Here is a 20,191-nt window from a genome sequence, read left to right on the forward strand (position 1 = left end):
ACCTGTCCGCTGAGATTACTCCATAATCAGAGGCTAGGTTCAAGGGTATAGTGTAACAGGAAACCGACTGTACCTTTCAGCAGACAGGAAAATATGGGGCAATGGAGTAGTTTGAAGAAGAGGTCTCTCAGAGCAGTGACATCAGGGTGCAACCTTAGTCTTTGTGAGGAGGTCAAGAAGACAGGCATTCTAGCCGGTAGGGGTGGCATTCCTCTCTAGTCCTGACTACTTGGGATGCTGAGGCAAGAGGGTGGCAAGTTGGAGGCCAGCCTGGGCAACTTAGTGAGATCTTATCTCAAAATAAGATTTTAAATAAGATTTTTAAAAGAGCTGAGGATGTAGCAAAGTAATAGAGGGAGAACAAGTTCTTTTGTAGTGAATGACCTGGACTGGTTCCTGTTTGATAATATCAGCTGCTTTGGGAGAACAACTCTGTAATAAGAGTGGAGGCTCCTGCCTTCATCAAGGCAAGAAAGGTGAAGTCTTGGGCTGGTGCACAGCAGGTAGATAGAAGAGGACCACTTTAGGGTATGTTTTGAAGCTAAAATTAAGCCTCTTTCTTTCTTTCTTTTTTTTTTTTTTTTTTTTTTTTTTTTCCACTGGGGATTGAACCCAGGGTACTATACCACTGAGTTACATCCAAAGTCCTTTTCATTTTTCACTTTGAGGCAAGATCTTGTTAAATTCAAGCTGGCCTGGAATTAGCAGTCCTCCTGCTTCCTGCCTCCTGCCTCAACCTACCAAATAGCTGGGATTACAGTTGTGCACCACTGTGCCCAGTCTCCAGTGGCGCAATAGGTCTGAAAGAGACTTGGGACATGAATGTAGACAGAGATGGTAAACAGCGAAGACTATGCCCTGGAACAACCTACTGGATAGAAGTAGGGGAGATGAAACAGAACCAGCAAAGGAGCTGAGCAAGAATAGTTGGGACGTGGGAGAAACCTGAGAGAATATGGAGATTTAGGATCCAAAGGGAGCAAACATCAAACTCTGGAGAATGTGAGGATGGAGAATAAACTGCTGGCTACAGAGCTGAGTACTGTGGCATGTGCCTATAGTCCCAGTTACTCAGGAAGCTGAGGCAGGAGGATCAGATAACTTAAGCCCAGAAATTCAAGTACAGGCATGTGCCACCACGCCCAGCATGAAGAAAACTGTTTTTAAAAACTAGCATAGAAAGGGGCTGGGATTGCGGCTCAGTGGTAGAGCTCTTGCCTAGGATGTGTGAAACACTGGGTTCCATCCTCAGCACCACATAAAAAAAATAAACAAAAACTAGCATAGAATGTAAATATGGCAAATGGGAAAATTTCAAAGATAGAGTTCTGTAGATACTCATCCAACTGACAGTAAGATCAAAATATAGGATATCCTGACCAGACACAGTAGTGCATGCCTGTAATCCCAGCAACTCAGGAGGCTGAGGAAGGAGGGTTCCAAGTTTGAGACCAGCCTCAGCAATTTAGTAAGGCCTTAAGTAACTTAGAAAGACTCTGTCTCCAGTTGGGATTGTGGCTCAGCGGTAGAGCAATCCCCTACCATGGGCGGGACCCGGGTTCGATCCTCAGCACCACATAAAATCATAATAATAAAGGCATTGTGTTGTGTCCATCTACACCTAAAAAAAATATTTTAAAAAAGAAGACCCTGTCTCAAAATAAAAATTTAAAAGGTCTGGGGATGCAGCTCAATAGTAAAGTGCCATTGGGCTCAATCCCTAGTGCCAAAATTAATTAATTAAATTTTTTAAAAAATATATAGCATGCCAGGTGCAGTGGTGCATGCCTATTATCCCAGCCATTCGGGAGGCTGAGGCAGGAGGACCATGAGTTCAAAGCCAGCCTCAGCAAAATCAAGGTGCTAAGCAACTCAGTGAGTCCTGTCTCCAAATAAAATTCAAAATAGGGCTGGGATGTGGCTCAGTGGTTGAGTGTCCCTGAGTTCAATCCCTAGTACCAAAATAAATAAATAAATAAATAAAAATTTTAAAGATATAGTACATTCTTAGCCATTCCAATCCAGGAAGCTACCTTGTGTCCCCTCCAGTTGATATTCCCATAGGTAACTACTATTTTTCTATCTACAATCAAGGGTTTCTTTTGCTTGTTGAACATAGACAACTATTGAGAGATTCTGTGGATGACTGAACTGAGATTTTTGAAGACATTTTAATGATGTGTGTGGGGGAGTTTGTGGGGTAACTAGATTTGGGTTCAGTTTTCCTGAATGCTGTGCTTTCTCTGTCTCCAAGAACAGCGTGGCCAGTTTCACCACCTGTATCACATCCTCTTAGGGTTGTGATAATGAATGGGGGAATTCACTGGGAACCAGTGGAAAATGGGATTTTCCAGGCCTCTGGAGGCCTGCCAGGGAACTAGAGCTCAGTCACCAGAGATGGGTGGGGTTGGAGTGCCGAAGGCCCGCCTGCATGACTGTGTTTGAGCAACTGACCTGGCAACGGGGTGGGCCTGACAAACAGTCTCCTCTGTCATCTCTTCAGGCCACTATGGTGCTGCTGAGGCTCCTGATGCTTCTTTTTGCTCTGGTTGTCTCTGGTGAGAAGCTGGTATATGGGGATACCCCAGTTTTCCTTTGGAGTTCTGACCCTCAGATTCAGGGTGAGGGTTAGAGTAAGGGTCTGAACTCCTGATCAGTGTTTCTTATCTCTGCTTCCTCAATTAGTTATCTCTCCCCATCTATAAAATGTCAGATGTGGAGAACAAGGACAGAACTTGGCTGTTTGATATCAAGATGTTGTCAGACCCTGCAGCAAAAGGGTGGGACTGTGTTTACAAGTGTGGTTCCTTGAGCATGGGGGGCCTCCAGCCTGAATTATTTACTCCTCACAGACCTCCACAGTCTGCCCTGGTTCATAAATGTGTCTGAACGTGAGGGTCCTGGCACCATCCTTCAGTCTTTCTCCTTCAACTGCTCCTCCCACATGCCCACCCTGGAATTGGTCAATGTGCAACCACCTACCACTTTCTTCAACCCACCCAGCCTGACCAGGTGGCAGGGGATCTATGTGGGAAAGGTAGAGTCATGAGTAAAACTGGGAACTGGGGGCACAGGGCAGACTTGAAATCCCCCAAAGCCAGAGGTGGTATACAGAGACAGAGAGAGTAGGCCCCACATGTTACTGCCTGTCCACCACAGGTGACCTTGAGCAGCTCAGCTCGGCTGGATGCCCTTGCAGTAAACCACTATGAGCTGCGGCTGCGATACACATGTGGCAACATTGTGATGGAGGGACCACTCTATGTGGATGTGCAGCGGGACTCTGGCCATATCCAGTGTATTGGTCGATTTGCTAGCTCAGGTGAGGCCAGGGGCAGCAGGCAGGGGTGGGCAGGCATGACCTGAAGAGAGCCTCCCTGATCTTCTCCCTGGTCAGGTGGGGAAACCATTCAGGTGCCAGAGACAGTCAAACCTGGGGCCCGGCTGTACACTCTGCTGCTCCCAGGCCTAGAAGTCCAGGGAACTCAGGTAAGCCCAGCACATAGGATAGTGGATGACATGATGTGTGTGCGAGTGGGATGGGGAATACAAGCTCACCACTGCCTGACCAGCTACAGCCTGCAGAGGGATACTACAATCCACAGCTGAGCCTGTGCATGATGCCTATTCTTGAAGAGAGCCACTAATGTTACCCTTTCTCCACTGACCGTAATTGTTCCCACAGAGAAGTCTAAGGAACTGAGCTCTTCTTTCAATTTCTCATATGTGTTCTGAGTTTTCCATTACAATTTTTTTTTTTAGTTGTTGATGGACCTTTATTTTACTTATTTGTATGTGGTGCTGAGAATCGAATGCCTCATACATGCTAGGCAAGCGCACTATCACTGAGCCACAACCCCAGCCCTCCATTACAATTTTATAACATTTTGTAACCCCCCAAAAAGAAACATAGTTTAAAAACAAGATAATTGTTTTGTTGTTGTTGTTGTTTGTTTTGATTTTGTGTGTATGTAGTGCTGGGGATTGAAACAAGCACTCTACCAACTGAACTGTATCGCTAGCCCAAAATAATTGATTTTAAAGCAGAAAAAATTGAGAGTCAGTATCAGGATTCCCAGTAGAGGGCAGAGAGCCTAGGCTGGGGCAAGAGTCAGTGGCAGGGCATGGGAGACCAGGTGTGGACAGGTGCCTCCTGGGTTGTTGAAAGTAGTGCTTGGGGCACTGGAGGCTGGTTGGGGCTGCTAGCATCTCTGTTCTATTAGATGAACATTATCAGCGCCCAGGACCCTCCATATTTCCCTGGACCTTTCTCCATCAATGAGCAGGGTTGGCTTCAGGCACCATCTCAGGGTCTCAAAGGCCAGGCTCAGAAGGTAAGCATGACTTGGGACCTGGGGATGGATGGATATATATATATCATCGCCTTCTGAAAATTTGTTGCCTCTCCCTCCCAGACCTGCATCTCCTGCCCTATGTGGACCATGCTCTCACTTTGGTTTGGTTCATAAAGAGAAAGAGTCCCTCAACATGAAGGAGAGTGTTTAGGGCAATAACACTTTAAGAGAAAGTTCTGGGTTAAGCGGCCAGTAAAGAGGTTAGAAAAATTTCTTCTTTAAAATTTCCACCTCTTAGTAATTGGCCCTTAGCAACTCTAATCTAATAATTCACATGTGAATGACTCAGTTATCACTTTCTTGAGTCGTTTGCAACCTAACAGAAGAATTTATGTCCCAAAGGTATAGGACTCAAAAGAATACTTGTCATCAAAAATGACTGGTTATGGGGGAAGAGTAAAAGTTGGAGTTCCTTGTGGAGGTCTTGAGGGGAGAACTGAGTATAGACATTGAGATTTCCCCTCCTATCCTGTATGTCCTGTAGATCTTCCAGCTGCAGATCTCAGTGTCACTTGGACAAGGCCAAAGCTGCCAAAGAATGCTGGTGGTGAAGATTTTGCCTGCACCATCCAGCCAGGTCTCCTTCCTGTAAGGCTCCCCTATAACAGGGGAACGGGGGGGGGGGGGAGCATAGCAGGACCTAGCTCTAGGAAATCAGGGGTAGTAATAGGGTGCAGAGTTGCTGGAACATTGTAACTCTGTTAGGAGGGAAACCCCAGAGGAGGAGGACACTACCCGCAGGGCACCAGATGAGAAGGAGCAGGCAGAAGCCAGAGCTTCACTTTTGATCTAGACAGAAGGCCCAGAATGTCACCATTCCTGAAGACAAAATCCCTGGGAGCAAGGTGGTTCAAGTCCAGGCTAGGGGTTTCAACTTGCGCTATGAAATCTTCTCTCCAATGCCCAGTCCACTCTACTCCATCGGAAGCGGTGAGGGGCCGAGGCAGGGTGGAGGGTACCTGGATGTCTCTGCAACCTGTCTAAAGATGCCCCTATGTGATCTCGCCCACCTGAGGAAAAAGGCCAGAGCCAGGGCTGCGACTGGGGCAAGGTCCGGTTGGGGTCTTAACCTTGTAGTAGGAGGCAGGAGTGGTATCCGCTGCCTCCAAGGGTGAGGCTGTTGACGGTTTTGGGGGAACCATTGAGCTGAGGGCAGGGCCGAGCTCTGCTTCTCTGCTTTGTCATCACACCCAGTGGATGGCGTAGTCCAAACCACCATGCCCCTAGAATTGGCTCACACCCGAGGTGAAGTGATCACAAGGCTACAGGTGAAGGCCTTTGAAAGGTTTCAGCCGTGGGCCAGTGCGGAGCTCGATCTCACTGTGAATGTGCTCTCTGTCAACCATTGGCCCCCACTCTGCATCCCGGCTCTTCTGGTGTGAGTATGCGGGAACCTTGCCTAACTGTTGGGGTAAGATTGAGATCTGTGGCTCATACCTGAGTCAGACTCCTGCTTTGCTGTGGTCCTCTACTCTCAGGACTCAAATCCCGGAGACCACACCAGTGGGCACTGTGCTGAACACAATCACTTGCACTGACCCAGACTCTGTTGGTGCCACCCTCAACTACCAGCTGTGGTTCCACAGCCCTCCTGGTCTTGCCAGTCTCTGCCTTCGTGACAGGGTCCTTGAGGTGCTGGGCTCCCACTCCCAGGCCCACTTGTAGGATGCTTGCAGCAGGAAGGGATGGGTAGGCCAAGGGTATATGGACACTGAGACCATGGGGATGGGATTCCATGATTATTGAGCCAATCTGCTTTGCATTCTGCGAAACAGAGGACCAGGGTAGATGCCCTGACCTGAGGTAGCCCAGTTTGGCTTATAGCTCTCCCAGGTCCTGGCTGGGCCTTACTCTTTGACCCCTCTGATCAGGTGAATGCTACATTGGACTGTGATATTCCTGGGACCTGCTTCCAGCATGCAGCCTCTATCCTGGTGCTTGATGGTGGTCAGCCCCAGATGACCAGTGAGTGACCATACTAAGGCCTGGACTTTCAGGACAGGTCTATTCAGTCTACCATCCCATTTTGTCTATTGTCCCTCTCCCAAGTAATAGTCATCTTTCCTCCCTCAGAATCCAGCAGGGTAGGATTGTTTCCATTTTAGACTCCTACAGTGTCTCTCTTAGACCTCCAGAAGGGGAGGGTTATTGCCACCTTCTCTTCAACTTTCTTCTTCCTTGGAGCCCCAGAGCAGGGCCATGCCTCCTTCCTCAGACCCCCAAGGCAGGGCTGAGCACCCAGACCAGCCCCTTGACTGCCAAATGGCCCCCAGCTGAAGTTCCAGTACTGGTGATGGTGACACCTGTCAATGAGTTCACCCCAGCCTGTGCCCCACGCACGTTCCGGGTTCAGGAAGATGCAAGGCCTCACACTCTGCTGGGCACTGTGATGGGCACGGATATGGATTACCCACACAACAGCATTGAATACTACACATCTGATGGATCCTCTATCTTTGCTGTGGATCATCTCAGTGGTATTTCCACACCAGGGGTAGAATGGAGAGGTGGGGCCATAGTTGGCTTTACAGGCTGAAGCTGTGACAATACCCTCTAGGAGAGATTCACCTCCTGGGGACTTTGGATTATGAGCAGCAGAGGCTGTACAGACTCACTATTCTGCTGATTGACCATGGCCAAGACTGGGACCCCACCTACCACCGCTCAGGTTCCTGTACCATTACCATTGAGGTTGAGGTAATTGAACCCCAAAGCCTTGGAAGGACGTGGGGAGGCAAGAGTTGCCTTTTGGCCTTTTGTTTTTCCATACCATGCCTCAGTTTCCTCCATTGGTTGGTTGGAGTGGGTAAAGACTCACTGGGGAAAGAAAGCATTAGGACCTGTTGCCTAGGCTCTGGCTGTAATAGGACAAGGCTGAGGTGATGACTTCTGGGGTTTGGGAAGTGGGTCAAACTTACTCCTATAACTTGGTATCCTTTCTGCAGGATGTGAATGACCATCCCCCTGAGTGTGAGCCCCCATTTCAGGAACTTACCATCTATACCACTCTGGGCCATAGTGTGGAGGTGACCAAAGTATCATGCTGGATACCCGAGGAGCCACAGCGCCTGGCCTTCTCCTACAGCATCATAGGAGGTATGGATTGTAGAGGCCACTAACCTGTGGGTGAGGAGCAAGCCACAGCCAGCAGTGGTCTCCTTCTGCCACTCTGATTTCAGGAGATAGCAAGAACCAGTTCAGACTGCAAGAGGCCATCCTGGTGCACAATGACTCTATGTTGGGACCTCCTTGGCAAGAACAGCCTTGTACCTATGAGCTACTGATCCGTGCGGCTGACGCGGGTCCCTCCATCCCCCACCTCAGCACCACAGTCACCATCATTGTGCATCTAGTTCCCTGGAGGGCCAGCACCGTGGCCATGAGCACCCAAAGAACAACAGTGAGGGGGCTCCTCAGGCCTGGGGGATGGGGCAAAAGGACCTTGAAGGATGAGGAGACCCAGGTTTTTCAAGTGAAATGATGGAGAAAGGCATTCTGGAGGAAACTGCTAGTGCAAAGAACCTGGCAATATAGAAGAGCAAATCTGGGGTGTGGAGAGGTTTGAAAACTCAATAATCAAAACATTTTGGCAGGGCAGTGATGAGTCTATGGTTCTCATTTCAGGTGCCCTCAGTGATAACACCCCTGCTTGTAACATATACAGAGACTTTCTGGCAGCCCGAACCCTGGTTTGTGGTGGTGCTCACAGCAACTGGTGCCCTTCTGCTTCTAGCTCTGGGATGGCTGGTCAACAGGCTCCTTCAGAGGTAGGGTTGTTATCCCCATGCTCCCTTCCTCCCCCAGCTCACCTATGGACCCTGACTGTGGTTTTCTAAATTTGAAAAACAATGCAAAAGTTGATGGGCATAGGGCTGGGATTGTGGCTCAGTGGTAGAGTGCTTGCTTAGCATGAGTGAGGCACTGGGTTCAATCCTCAGCACCACCTAAACATACATACATACATACATACATACATAAATACATTGTGCCCATCTACAACTAAAAAAATATTTTTAAAAAAGTTGATGGGCATAGAACTGATATGGAGGAGAAAAATGCTGAGTCTCCATAGGTCTTCAGATTAGAGTCAGAGAGACACTGAAAGAAAGTGTTCTTCAGACAGAGCTTAGTCTTGGGATGGGTGTGAATGGCTCAGGGCTTGAGGCTCTGAATCTGTCATGCGTGGGGTATTTCCATATTCCTGACCCCTGTTCTCCACTTAAAATCTGCCCTACTTCTATAGACTGAATTCCTTGTGGGCATAGAACTGAACCCAGGGGAAGTGGGAATAATAATGTGGTCATCAAATCAAATACAGACAATAATCAAATACCAATAGATGAATGGTACTAATTCCTGGTGCCATCAGGCCTGTTGCCCTTACTGCTTGGTTTATCTTCCTGGCATTTTAGATTGACCCAGGTACTTCAGGCTCCAAGCAAACCAGCCCAGGCTCTGAGGCTAAACAGGTCAGTCTCCTTTCCAGGCCTCTATGCCTGAGAGTCCACCTCTTAAACTCAGGTTGGGGCTCAAGGCCTTACCCTGTGCTTCTTCTACTTTGCTCCAGCATCCAGGGGAATGAAGGATCCATTGAGTAGTTTGGAGGCACCAAGGATGGAGATGTCCCAGGCACCTAGGAGTGTCATGAACTGGTATGTCAACTGACTTTCTTGAGTAGTGGGCAATGAGGTTGTTCTAGGGTACTCCCTGTCCCTGCCAAGCCCGACTCCTTACCTGTAAATGGCTACACCTATGGAAGTGTCCACATCAGCATCATCAGGATGGAGGAAGCATTTGGACTTCTGGCCCCTCCAGGGCCTGTCTCCATCTGCTCCCTGTGGGCAGGTTTAACTCATATTGCATCCTCTCATTCTTCTCCTCAGGAACATTTTAATGGAAAAGCACAGGATGCCCTTGAGTTCCCACTTTTTCCAAACCATTATCTTCCTGGGGCCCTTAATGCCAGAATTCCTTTCTTTCCTCACCATATCTCAGTATTTTCTCTTACCACCAAGTATCCTCCATCTACATTTTTTTGAATGGGATCTTCTCTTGCCCACACTCACCCTTCAGCCAATCTTTGTCAAACACTGGTGGAGCCTAGAGATGACTTAAACCTAGTTTAGTTCCCGCCCACAGGGGAGAGGGGAATGATGAGGGGAGTGCTTCCAAGATACTCCAGTGTCACAAGTGAACTATGGCAGAGTAATCTGGCAATGACCATAGGTGAAATGGTGTCCAGTTTTGGAGAATTGAGGTTTCTTAGGCATTTGAATCAGAGAAGGGAGGGAAAGGACAGGTTGGATTCTAGTTAGAAGCGGGGGTGGGGGGGGGGTGGGGGGGTGGGGGGGGGTGGGTTGTCACACTGTAGGTCCTGAAATGTATTCTCTTATAGTAAGGGGAGGAAGGAAGTTCTGCTGAGAGTTCTGACTCCTCTCTCTTCTGATTATCTGGGCTCAGGTACAGGCCAAGATTACCTGTTCAACATGAGTTCTAAAGCATCTCTAAGGTGCTGGCTCTAAAGCATCTACTTCACTGTGTGGAATTTCTTCATCACATGATCATGTACTATGATTTCAAGTTGATTCAATAATAAACAAAATTACAAACAGAATAGTTCCAGACTTGTAATCTATATGTGGGAGAAACTCAGATCTGTGTTTCCTTGTTCTTACTTGGAGAAAGTGCTACATTATGGGCATACCCTAGGGAGTGGTAAGGTTTCTTTTCTTCTCTTTTCTTTCTTTCTTTTTTTTTTGGGGGGGTGGTACTGGGGATTGAACCTAGATACATTTTACCACTGAGCTACATCCCCATCCCTTTTTTTTTTTTGAGAGAGAGAGGGGGAGAGAGAGAGAGAGAGAGAGAGAGAGAGAGAGAGAGAGAATTTTTTTGATATTTATTTTTTAGTTATTGGCGGACACAACATCTTTGTTTGTACGTGGTGCTGAGAATCGAACCCGGGCCGCACGCATGCCAGGCAAACGTGCTACCACTTGAGCCACATCCCCAGCCCCATCCCCATCCCTTTTTAATTTGTTTTATTTTGAAACAGGGTCTCACTAAGTTGTTTGAGGCTTCATTAAATTGCTGAGGCTGGTCTTGAACTTGCAATTCTCCTGTCTCAGCATCCTAAGTTGTTGGAATTTCAGGAATATGCCACCATGCCCAGTAGGTTGCTTTTCTTTAAAGAGACATTGTATGATGCTCTGATAGTGACTGATACTCTGCAGAAGTTAGATTCTGTTATTTTTGTCAGTGACTGAGGGGACCTCCAGTTGTCTTGTCCTCTCAGAAACTGACTGCTTCCTTTTCCTACAAAGAGGAGGACACTGCTGCTTTTTGAAGTTCCCACCAAATTTCAGGGCCATTTTCCAACAATGTGTAGAGGTTCTATTGGGAAGGATCCAGAGCTTTTGCACTGGGTTGAGGAGTGGTGAAGACCTGAAAAATCTGTGCATGGCTAGTCCTGGTAAGATTGATGGAAGCCCTCTTCTAATGGTATTCTCATTTCTTTTTTCTTTTTTGGGGGGGACTAGGGATTGAACTCAGGGACACTCAACCATTGAGCCACATCCCCAGCCCTATTTTCCTAATTTGTATTTTATTTAGAAGCAGAGTCTCACTGAGTTGCTTAGCGCCCACTTTTTTTAAAAAAATTATTTTTTAGGTGTAGATGGACACAACACAATGCCTTTCTTTTTTTATGTGGTGCTGAGGATCGAACCCGGGTCCCACCATGCTAGGTGAGTGCTCTACTGCTGAGCCACAATCCCAGCCCTGGCATCTCACTTTTGCTGAAGCTGGCTTTGAACCCACGATCCTCCTGCCTTGGCCTCCCAAACTGCTGGGATTACAGGCATGCCCCACCACGCCTGGCCCCTTTTCTTTCTGATTACTGCACCCTAAATGTTTATTCTGATTCCTCTATCCTCAGTTTTCCCTGTGCTCAGCTGAGATGCTCTACACAGCCAGCTGACCTACAGCAACTTGCAGGAAAGCCAGCCTTGCTGGATGCAGTGTTGATCTTTTCTCCACACCCACTCTGGCTCAGATGTCTGACTGCCAGCCCTCTAAGAAGACCTATTGTCTGGGTCGAGGCTACCCTTACTATGGAATCCCTAAATTATATCAAATCATCCCTCCTCTTTAAAGTCTGTGGGCCTGAATCGGCTCTGGGCACTAAACAACCTCCCTTCCTGATCTAGTATGATATCCTAAGCCCAGGAAGAAGCTGAGCACCTTCTGTGGGAAAAGAACCCTTAATGGGGCTTCCACCAAAGTGACAGTGTAAAGAGCAGGTCTCAGGTCCAGCAACCTGAATGTGGCTATCAGTGGATTTTTCCTGAGTTCTTACATAGCTCTAAGGGCTCATTAAATCTGCATCTCTGAGAAGCTTGGCTTTTATCCTTGTTTTACAGATAGGGCAACTAAGGCTCAGAGAGGCTAAGGCTCAAAAGTTAGACTTAGCTAGTACAGGCATTTGAGTGTACAACCAGACATGGAACCGCTGCATTTGGCGTCCTGACCCCTAAGCCAAGCCCAAGGCTAGGTGATCTACATGGAGAACAAGGGATGACCATTTTATGGAATTTATAATCTGCCTTGGAGGCAGGTCATGACAGTCTAGGGCAAAATGCTGTCACAGGAACTTAAGATGTCCCAGGGTAGAGAGGATATGCTGGCTGTGTGCCAGGGCTTGTGCTGGGGGACATCACATCAGGCAGAATAAGTATGGAAAATGGGTCTGTTGAGGCAGCACAAAAGGCTGCATGCACCTCAGGCCAAGCAAGGAGCAAATGTGGAAGCCGCAGAGAAGACTCTCTTTATATTCTGGAGACATAGGAAAAGGCTAAAACCCAGTGCTTGCCTCCACTTCCAGAGGTGGCATGACCTTGACCCGGCTTCCCTTCTCGGGCCTCAGTTTCCTCACCACAGAAAATGTGTCAACGCCCCCTCCAACTCCAGGATGGCTGACAAAGAAAGCAAGTAGAATACCGCTGACATTTTCTAAGTGTGTGCGCGAGTGTGACAAGATACGTTGGCTAGGCAAGAGGGGGCTACGCAGGAAGAGAAACCAAGGGCGCTCCGGCCTGAGTCGCCAGCAAAAGCTCAGCCGACAGCAGGTCTAGAGAACGGCGCGCATGCGCCTACTCCCGCCGTCACAGTCACGTGCCCCAGGCGTTCTGCTCGGGGCGTGAGAGGCAGGTTCTGACTGACAGGTCATCCGGCCGGTCAGCAAAAAGTACTCCTCCGGGTGTCGGGCTAAAAGGCTGTTGATTGGGGATAGCCTCAGTTGGGGGCGGGTTCTTTGGCTTCTTGGTTACTATGACGCCCGGTCTCCGCCCCCTCGGCTGGCCGCCATCTTGTTGTTGATCCTTACCCAGTGGGCAGCGCCAGGAGCTGGACCGAGCGGCCGCTGCGGGGCCGCTGCTGCGGGGCTCAGCCACCTGCGCTGCCTTCCTGGGGCGGGCCGAAACCTGGAGGCCCGGGGGGCCCAGCTCCCGTGGGGAGCCTTGGGCGCCCTCTGTCCGGGCCGGGCCGGTAAGTGACAGGAGCCGGGCCAAAAGACCCGCCTGATGCCCGCGGGTAGGGTGGCGGTGGGCGCGGGATTGAAGTGGGCGCGCGTGGGGCCCGGGCTTAGGCTGAGCATCGCTTCAACATCATTCCAGTGTCCTGACTGGCAGCCCGTCGAGCCTCCCAGATGCTGGTGCTGAGGCCCGGAGGACAGCCGGGGTCGGGGTCCAAGAGCCTGGTGCCCTAGGGCGGGCCGCTTGGTTGGCTAGCCGGGCTATTGAGAAACAAGCTTTTCTGACCAAAGCCGTGGACTCCACTGATCCAGAGCTCTGAAACGTGTCCAGTGTCATTCTGATGCTCTACGGGGCGTTGTGTTGCTCCCGAGTGTGATATACAGGTACTTATTTCTTAGGTATCATTCTTGCAAGTGATTTTTCAGGCTTTTTGAGACTAAGACTAGACAAACAGGCCAAAGCCCCGGCGAGCCTGGCAGTCCTGTGTCACGGCCCTGTAAGTCTGATAGGGTGAAGACCCTCTGCCTGGCTTCTTTTCCTGAGACTCTTTCAGAACCTCACGTGTTCTTTGGAGCTCCCTCTTGAAAGGCCTGGTTAAATGTCCATCATTGTATTTGGGGCATAATTTCCTTGCAGCTGAAGCCTCGGGTCTAGCAACCTGAAAGTGGCTATCAGTCCACTTTTTTGGACTGTTTTTTAGGAGAAAGATTATTATGGTGTTGACTTGATTAATTTTATTTCCTAAAGAGATTCCATTAGTTTGATTTGGAGACGGAGGAAATTTGGGAGTATATTAGAATTGAAAAAAGAAATGAGACTTGTTTTTGTTTTGGATGTTCTTGAACTGCTAAATTAGCTTTTAGTAGTACTATATGTATTCACTTGATGAAAATAGACTATCAGGCCCTTTCCTGGGAGGGAAATAATGTTGGAGATTCTGGGCAGAGTATGCAGGTCTAGAAAGAGTTCTGTGGACCTTTGGCCTCCTCATACAGTCACTGTGGGTAGTCCTATGAAGCCTGCATAAGATGACTGAGAAGTCAAGTAACGATTTTTTATGTACTCCTTTTAGGATAATGTCACTTCAGCATATTTAATTTTGAAAGAAACCAGCTCCTTGGTCAGGAGATTCTTTTGGAAAGTAGATGCTGATACCAGAGGAGGTAGGCAGCCTGTTGCTGTTCTCCTGTAAGAAGAGAGAAATTGAGTAGTCTTTATTTATTTATTTCGTTGTCCTCCCTTAGGGCAATTTTTTGAATCTTTAATGAGTTTTGACCTTGTTAAGACCAGTTCTTTGGGCAGTTCTTGGAAAGAAAGGAAGGATATAATAAAACATTGTCAAAACTGTCCCAAGCCAAGCCTCCTTCCCCACCCCCCATTAATGTTCTTTTAGAAAGTTAAGGCAATCACAGGGTTAAATTCCTGCAGTTTATGTTAAAATAATAGTAACTCTAAGTGAGGATTTCTATCCTGTTTTGGATATTTGACTTCTTTGAGATATGTAAAGAAACTATCCTTAGTCAAGTTCTCAACACTGACTTTTACATACAATTTTAGGGATTCAGGGGCCATTAAAGTACATGGTTGGTATAACCCAAATAGAACAGCCATCTCAAGGAAATCAGAATATCCAAGAACTTTGTTTTTGTTTAATGCTTTTACTATTTCATGAATATGAGTGGTGGGTGAACACAAATAGCAATACTTCTCTGCTCGACATTTTTTAAGTGCAAATGATGAGACTTGTTATAATTTCTTTGTCTATGCATAATTTACCAATAACCGTCAGCACTTTAAACTAAAAAGGATAACAGATACAATTTAGACTGTGGAGCTCCTACGCTGAAGTTAGGAACTTTGACAAGCTTCTGGGATGAGATCTGATGTGGCGTTCAAGGTGCTGTTGCCCCAGCTATCCCTACCTACCACCATGCTTTATCCTAATTCCCCCTAACCAAATTATGTGCTTAATATTACATACATATTATTGATCTAGGTTATTCCTCTTGCTGGCTGAATGCATGACTTTTGTTCCTATTTGGGATATCTTGTTCCTTCACCTTAGTTTTATCTCTAGAATTCAGTTCAGGTCTTACCTATCTTCTTTACAAAATACCCATTAAAACATTTCAGCCTGTGCAGATGCTGCATTCCCTCTTAACTGTAGTGGCATTACAGTCCTTAAATAACAAAACAGAACTGTTCTTTTAAGAAGTTTTTGGTTAGTTGGGTGTAGTGTTGCATGCATGTAATCCTAGCGAAATATGTGGCTGAAGGAAGAAGATCACAAGTTTGTGCCTAGCCTCTGCAACTTAGACCTTGTCTTAAAATAAAAAAAATAAATAAATAAAGAGCTGGGGGTGAGGCTCAGTGGTAAAGCACTCCTGAGTTCAATCTCCAGTTTAAAAAAAACAAAACAAAACATTTTGGGGGGGTGACTTCTCTGGGGTGGTGCACAGCTATAATCCCGGCTACTTGGGAGGCCAGGGCAGAAGTATCACAAATTCAAGATCGGCCTTGGTAATTTAGTGAGACCTTCTTTTTAAATAAAAAATGAAAAAGCTGGGAATGTAGTTTATTGGTAGGGTGCCCCTAGTTCAATGTCATAACAGGGGAAAAAAAAGTTTCTTCTGCTGCTGGTATTGTAGCTCAGTGGTATAGTACTTGCCTACAATTGTGTGAGGCACTGGGTTCAATTCTCAGTACCGCATATAAATAAAGATCCATTAACAACTAAATTTTTTTTTTTTTTTAAGTTTTCTTTTGTAGAATCTAGCTCCTTTCTGGTAGGGATTGTATTTTATACTTTTTTTTTTTGCTCCTTCTTGTGGTACATGAGGACTAAATGTTCATAAAGATGTATTAAATTTTTCTGACTTGGAAACACCTTCTGTAATTGCATAAGAAAATGGAGTGACAAGTAGAAATGGGGATTTGGTGGTCATGGGTCCCTGTCTCCTATCATTTTTGAGGTGCTTGCACATTTGACTCTAGTGCCTTATAAAGGCAGGCTCATTCTCAGTGCTGCAGAGGAGAGGCAGAACTTGCTGAAAGGGCTGAAAAAAAGTCTGAAAACTGAAAATCCAAATCTCAAAAAGAGCTCTGTGATCTATCTCCTTTCTTGACTACAAAACTGTTGTGTGTGTGTGTGTGTGTGTGTGTGTGTGTGTGAATGTATCTATATCTATATCTATATCTATCTATATATGGTTTATTGCTTTGCTATGTATTTTTTATTGCTTTGCTAGCAAAGGAAAAACAGAGGACTTCTGTTCCAGAGGCTGTGCCTTCTGCCCATCAGCAGGAACAGGTGGTGTTTTTTTTTTTTTTTTTTTTTTTTTGTAGTTGTAGATGGACAGAATGCCTTTATTTTATTTGTTTATTTTTGTGTAGTGCTGAGGATCGAATCCAGTGCCTCATGCATGCTAGGCAAGCACTCTACCATTGAGCACTAAGCTTAGGTCCCAGCCCTATTTTTTTTTGGGAGGGGGCAGTGGGGTTTGTTCCAGGAATTGAACTCAGGGGCACTCAACCATTGAGCCACATCCCCAGTTCTATTTTGTATTTTATTTAGAGACAGGATCTCACTAAGTTGCTTAGCACCTTGCCATTGCTGAGGCTGGCTTTGAACTTATGATCCTCCTGCCTTAGCCTCCCAAGTGCTGGGATTACAGGTGTGCACTACTGCACCAGGCTAAACTGCTGTTTTTGTTTGTTTGTTTTTTTTTAAAGAGAGAGTGAGAGAGGAGAGAGAGAGAGAGAATTTTTAATATTTATTATTTAGTTATTGGCGGACACAACATCTTTGTTTGTATGTGGTGCTGAGGATCGAACCCGGGCCGCACGCATGCCAGGCGAGCGCGCTACTTGAGCCACATCCCCAGCCCTAAACTGATGGTTTTAACTCTTGGAAAACGTATTAGATGAACATGACACTGGTTGCTAATATTTTTGGATCCTCTTTTTGGTTAGGTCTTGGGCTGTTGTAAATGGAATTGTTTGCTTTCCTAACATCATAAAGAACTATTATAGACAGAAATGGGAAGAGTTTACACTGTATACTCTTATCTCTGGCTTGGGGCAAGGAAGCAGTCAGGCATTTTGTGGCAGGGAATCTGTGATTTTGCACTGATTCTACCCCCCCGCCCCCACTTGGGATTGAACCCAGGGCCTCACACATACTAGGCAAGTGGTCTACCACTGAGCTACATCTCCAGCCTTTTTTTTTTTTAATTTTAGTTATATATGACAACAGAATGCATTACAATTCATTTTACACATATAGAGCACAATTTTTCATATCTCTGGTTGTACTCAGAGTCACATCATTCGTGTCTTCATACATGTACTTAGGGTAATGATAACCATCGCATTCCTCTGTCTTTCCTACCCTTATGCCCCCTCCCTTTCCCTCCCTTCCTTTTTCCCCTTTACCCTGTCTAGATTTCATTTAATCCTTTCATCCTCCCTGCCCAGCCCCCCAACAGCATATTATGGATGAGCATCTTTATATCAGAAATCATTTGGCGGGGCTGGGGATGTGGCTCAAGTGGTAGCGCGCTCGCCTGGCATGCATGCAGCCCGGGTTCAATCCTCAGCACCACATACAAACAAAAGATGTTGTGTCCACCGAGAACTAAAAAATAAATACTGAGAAGTGTTTGTTCAGTTCCTTGGCTCATTTATTGATTGGGTTATTAGATTTCTTGGTGTTAAGATTTTTTTTTTTTTTTTTAAGAGAGAGAGAGAGAGGAGAGAGAGAATTTTAATATTTATTTTTCAGTTTTCAGCAGACACAACATCTTTGTTTGTATGTGGTGCTGAGGATCGAACCTGGGCTGTACACATGCCAAGCGAGCGCGCTACCGCTTGAGCCACATCCCCAGCCCGGTGTTAAGATTTTTGAGTTCTTTATTTATTCTAGAGATGAGTGCTCTGACGTGCGTGTGGTAAGAATTTATTCCCAATTAGAAGGCTCTCTAATCACCTCACTGATTATTTCTTTTTCTGAGAAGAAGCTTTTTAGTTTGAATCCATCCCATTTATTGATTCTTGATATGGATTATTGTGCTATAGGAGTCTTATTAAGGAAGTGGGGCCTAATTCAATATGATGGAGATTTGGGCCTACTTTTTCATCTAATAGATGCAGTGTCTCTGGTTTAATTCCTAGGCCCTGTCTCTGGTTTAATTCCTAGGCCCTTGATCCACTTTTGAGTTTTGTGCATGCTGAGAGATAGGGGTTTAATTTTTGCATATGGATTTCCAATTTTCCCAGCACCATTTGTTGAAGAGGTTATCTTTTCTCCAATGTCTCCAGTCCTTTTAAAACTTTATATTTTGAAAGAAGGGTTCACAAAATTGCCCAGGCTGGCCTGGAATTTATGATCTTCCTGTCTTAATCTCTTGAGCGACTGGGATTACAGGTTTGTGCCACTGTGTTTGGCTTACACTGAGTTTAAGTACAGATTTTCATTTCCCTTTTGCACAGTGAGGTCTGGATGTGAAAACCTAAGACTTCTTGATTCTTTTATTAAAGATGACAGATGAATATTCTCTGTTTGCTGTATGGTTTGAAGTTGTATTTATGTTGAAACATTATAAATAATTTTTTTTTCTTTTTTTTTTTTAGTGTAATAGAATTTATTTGAGAAGAAGAGAGATTGACTCCCACAGGGTGAGAGGGCACCTAATAGGAGTAACCCATAAATGAGTTTTGATGGTGGCACATATTCGCTTCAGTGCTGGATCTCCATTAGTGACTGTGTTTTGTAAGTGTTTAGAAGATCTGCTCTGATGTCTTCTGTAAAAGCTTTATTTGTGAATTTAGCTCATTTATATTTATCCCTAAGTTGGGCTAGGGGAATACCTATTCTCCTAGGACCAGACTCTTTTCAAGTCTAAAGTTTGATGTTAGTAAGAGCACCATCTAGTCTATAAAAATCTGGGTGTATTATGATTGAACAGTTATTAAACAATTTATTTTGTAATAAAAAAGCCAGAAAATGACAATTGTCAATGCAAATGTGAAGAAATTGGAGCCCTTATACACTGCTAGTGGGAATGTATAACAGTGAAGCCACTTTGGAAAATAATCTGGCAGTTCTTTATATGGTTAAACAGAGTTATTCTTTGTCCCATCAATCCCTCTCTTAGGTTTCTTTTCAAGAGAAATGAAAACCTATGCATTCAAAATCTTGTACATGAAAGTTTATAGCAACATTATTCATAATAGCAAAAAGAGAAGCACCAGAAAATGTTTATTAATTGATGCTTAGATAAGTAAAAATGTGGTGAACACATACACACACACACACACACACTGATATGTTATTCTTTAATAAAAAGGAATGAAGCATTGAAATAATGATACAATTTGGGTGAACCTCAAAAATGTGCTAAGTAAAAAAAAAAATGCTAAGAAGCAAGACAAAAAAGTTTACAAAATTCTATTTATATGAAATATCTAGTATAAGCTATTCTGTAGGGACAGAAAGTAGGTTGAATAGTGGTTGCTTATTAGGACATGGAGGTGATTGGGGGGGATAGGGAAGTAATGACTAAACGGTATAGGACTTCTTTTGGAGGGGATGAAAATGTTTTAAAATTGTGATTTTTTCATACATTTGTAAATATACCAAAAACCATTGAATTGTACTCTTCAGTGGGTGATTTGTGTGATGGGTGAATCATAGTAAAGCTGAATATATATATTCATTAGTAAAACAAGAAAAAGTATGAGTAAGCAAGAAGTAAAAATGAAGGATTATCTGTAATTTCACTGTTAGTGGGTTTTTAAAAAATATTTATTTATTTATTTTTTTAGGTGTAGATGGACACAACACAATGCCTTTATTTTTATGTGGTGCTGAGGATCGAACCTGGGTCCTGCCCGTGCTAGGTGAGCGCTCTACTGCTGAGCCACAATCCCAGCCCCCACTGTTAGTGTTTTTGTTTGTAACCAAATTCCTTTTCATGACATATAACATTTTTTAAATAGTTTTTTTTTTAGTTGTAGATGGACACAATATCTTTATTTTAATGTGGTGCTGAGGATCGAACCTAGTGCCTCACCCATTCGAGGCAAGCACTCTACCACTGAACTAAAATCCCAGCCCCATGTCATAACATTTAAAAAAAAATTTTTTTATAACTTTATTTTATTTGTTTATTATTATTATTTTTTAGATGGTGCTGGGGATTGAACCTAGTGTTTCACATGTGCTAGGCAAGTGCTTTACCACTGAGTCACAACTCCAGCCCTTTTGTCATAATTTTTTTAAAAAAATGGGATTATACTGTATAT

The 20,191-nt window shown here is 45.2% G+C and overlaps 2 protein-coding genes across 10 annotated transcripts in view; both read left to right on the top strand.

Moving 5' to 3' along the window:
• The first annotated feature begins 2,461 nt into the window (after positions 1–2,461).
• Cdhr4 (cadherin related family member 4) lies at positions 2,462–8,983 on the top strand. The gene is made up of 17 exons (XM_076867267.2): positions 2,462–2,558; positions 2,853–3,037; positions 3,160–3,322; positions 3,398–3,489; positions 4,224–4,334; positions 4,840–4,943; positions 5,149–5,285; positions 5,550–5,733; positions 5,834–5,987; positions 6,227–6,320; positions 6,629–6,832; positions 6,913–7,052; positions 7,301–7,451; positions 7,535–7,755; positions 7,980–8,122; positions 8,768–8,824; positions 8,923–8,983. The coding sequence occupies exons 1-17, from the start codon at positions 2,510–2,512 to the stop codon at positions 8,951–8,953; spliced, it is 2,220 nt and encodes a 739-aa protein (XP_076723382.2). The 5' UTR covers positions 2,462–2,509; the 3' UTR covers positions 8,954–8,983.
• Positions 8,984–12,719: 3,736 nt separating this feature from the next.
• The window catches only part of Ip6k1 (inositol hexakisphosphate kinase 1), a 63,981-nt gene continuing 56,509 nt past the window's right edge, over positions 12,720–20,191 (top strand). For 3 of the 9 annotated variants that reach the window (XM_076867125.2, XM_076867122.2, XM_076867126.2), the window contains exons 1-3: positions 12,720–12,899; positions 18,518–18,656; positions 19,712–19,786. The gene's annotated coding sequence lies outside the window, so the exon portion shown is untranslated. Of the gene's footprint in view, positions 12,900–13,027; positions 13,270–13,958; positions 14,050–18,517; positions 18,657–19,711; positions 19,787–20,191 lie in introns of all 9 variants that reach the window. The other 6 variants (XM_076867124.2, XM_076867123.2, XM_076867128.2 and 3 more) reach the window with 5 other exon arrangements.

This window comes from Callospermophilus lateralis, chromosome 10 (assembly GCF_048772815.1).
Source record: "Callospermophilus lateralis isolate mCalLat2 chromosome 10, mCalLat2.hap1, whole genome shotgun sequence".
In the NCBI taxonomy this organism is placed as follows: Eukaryota; Metazoa; Chordata; class Mammalia; order Rodentia; family Sciuridae; genus Callospermophilus; species Callospermophilus lateralis.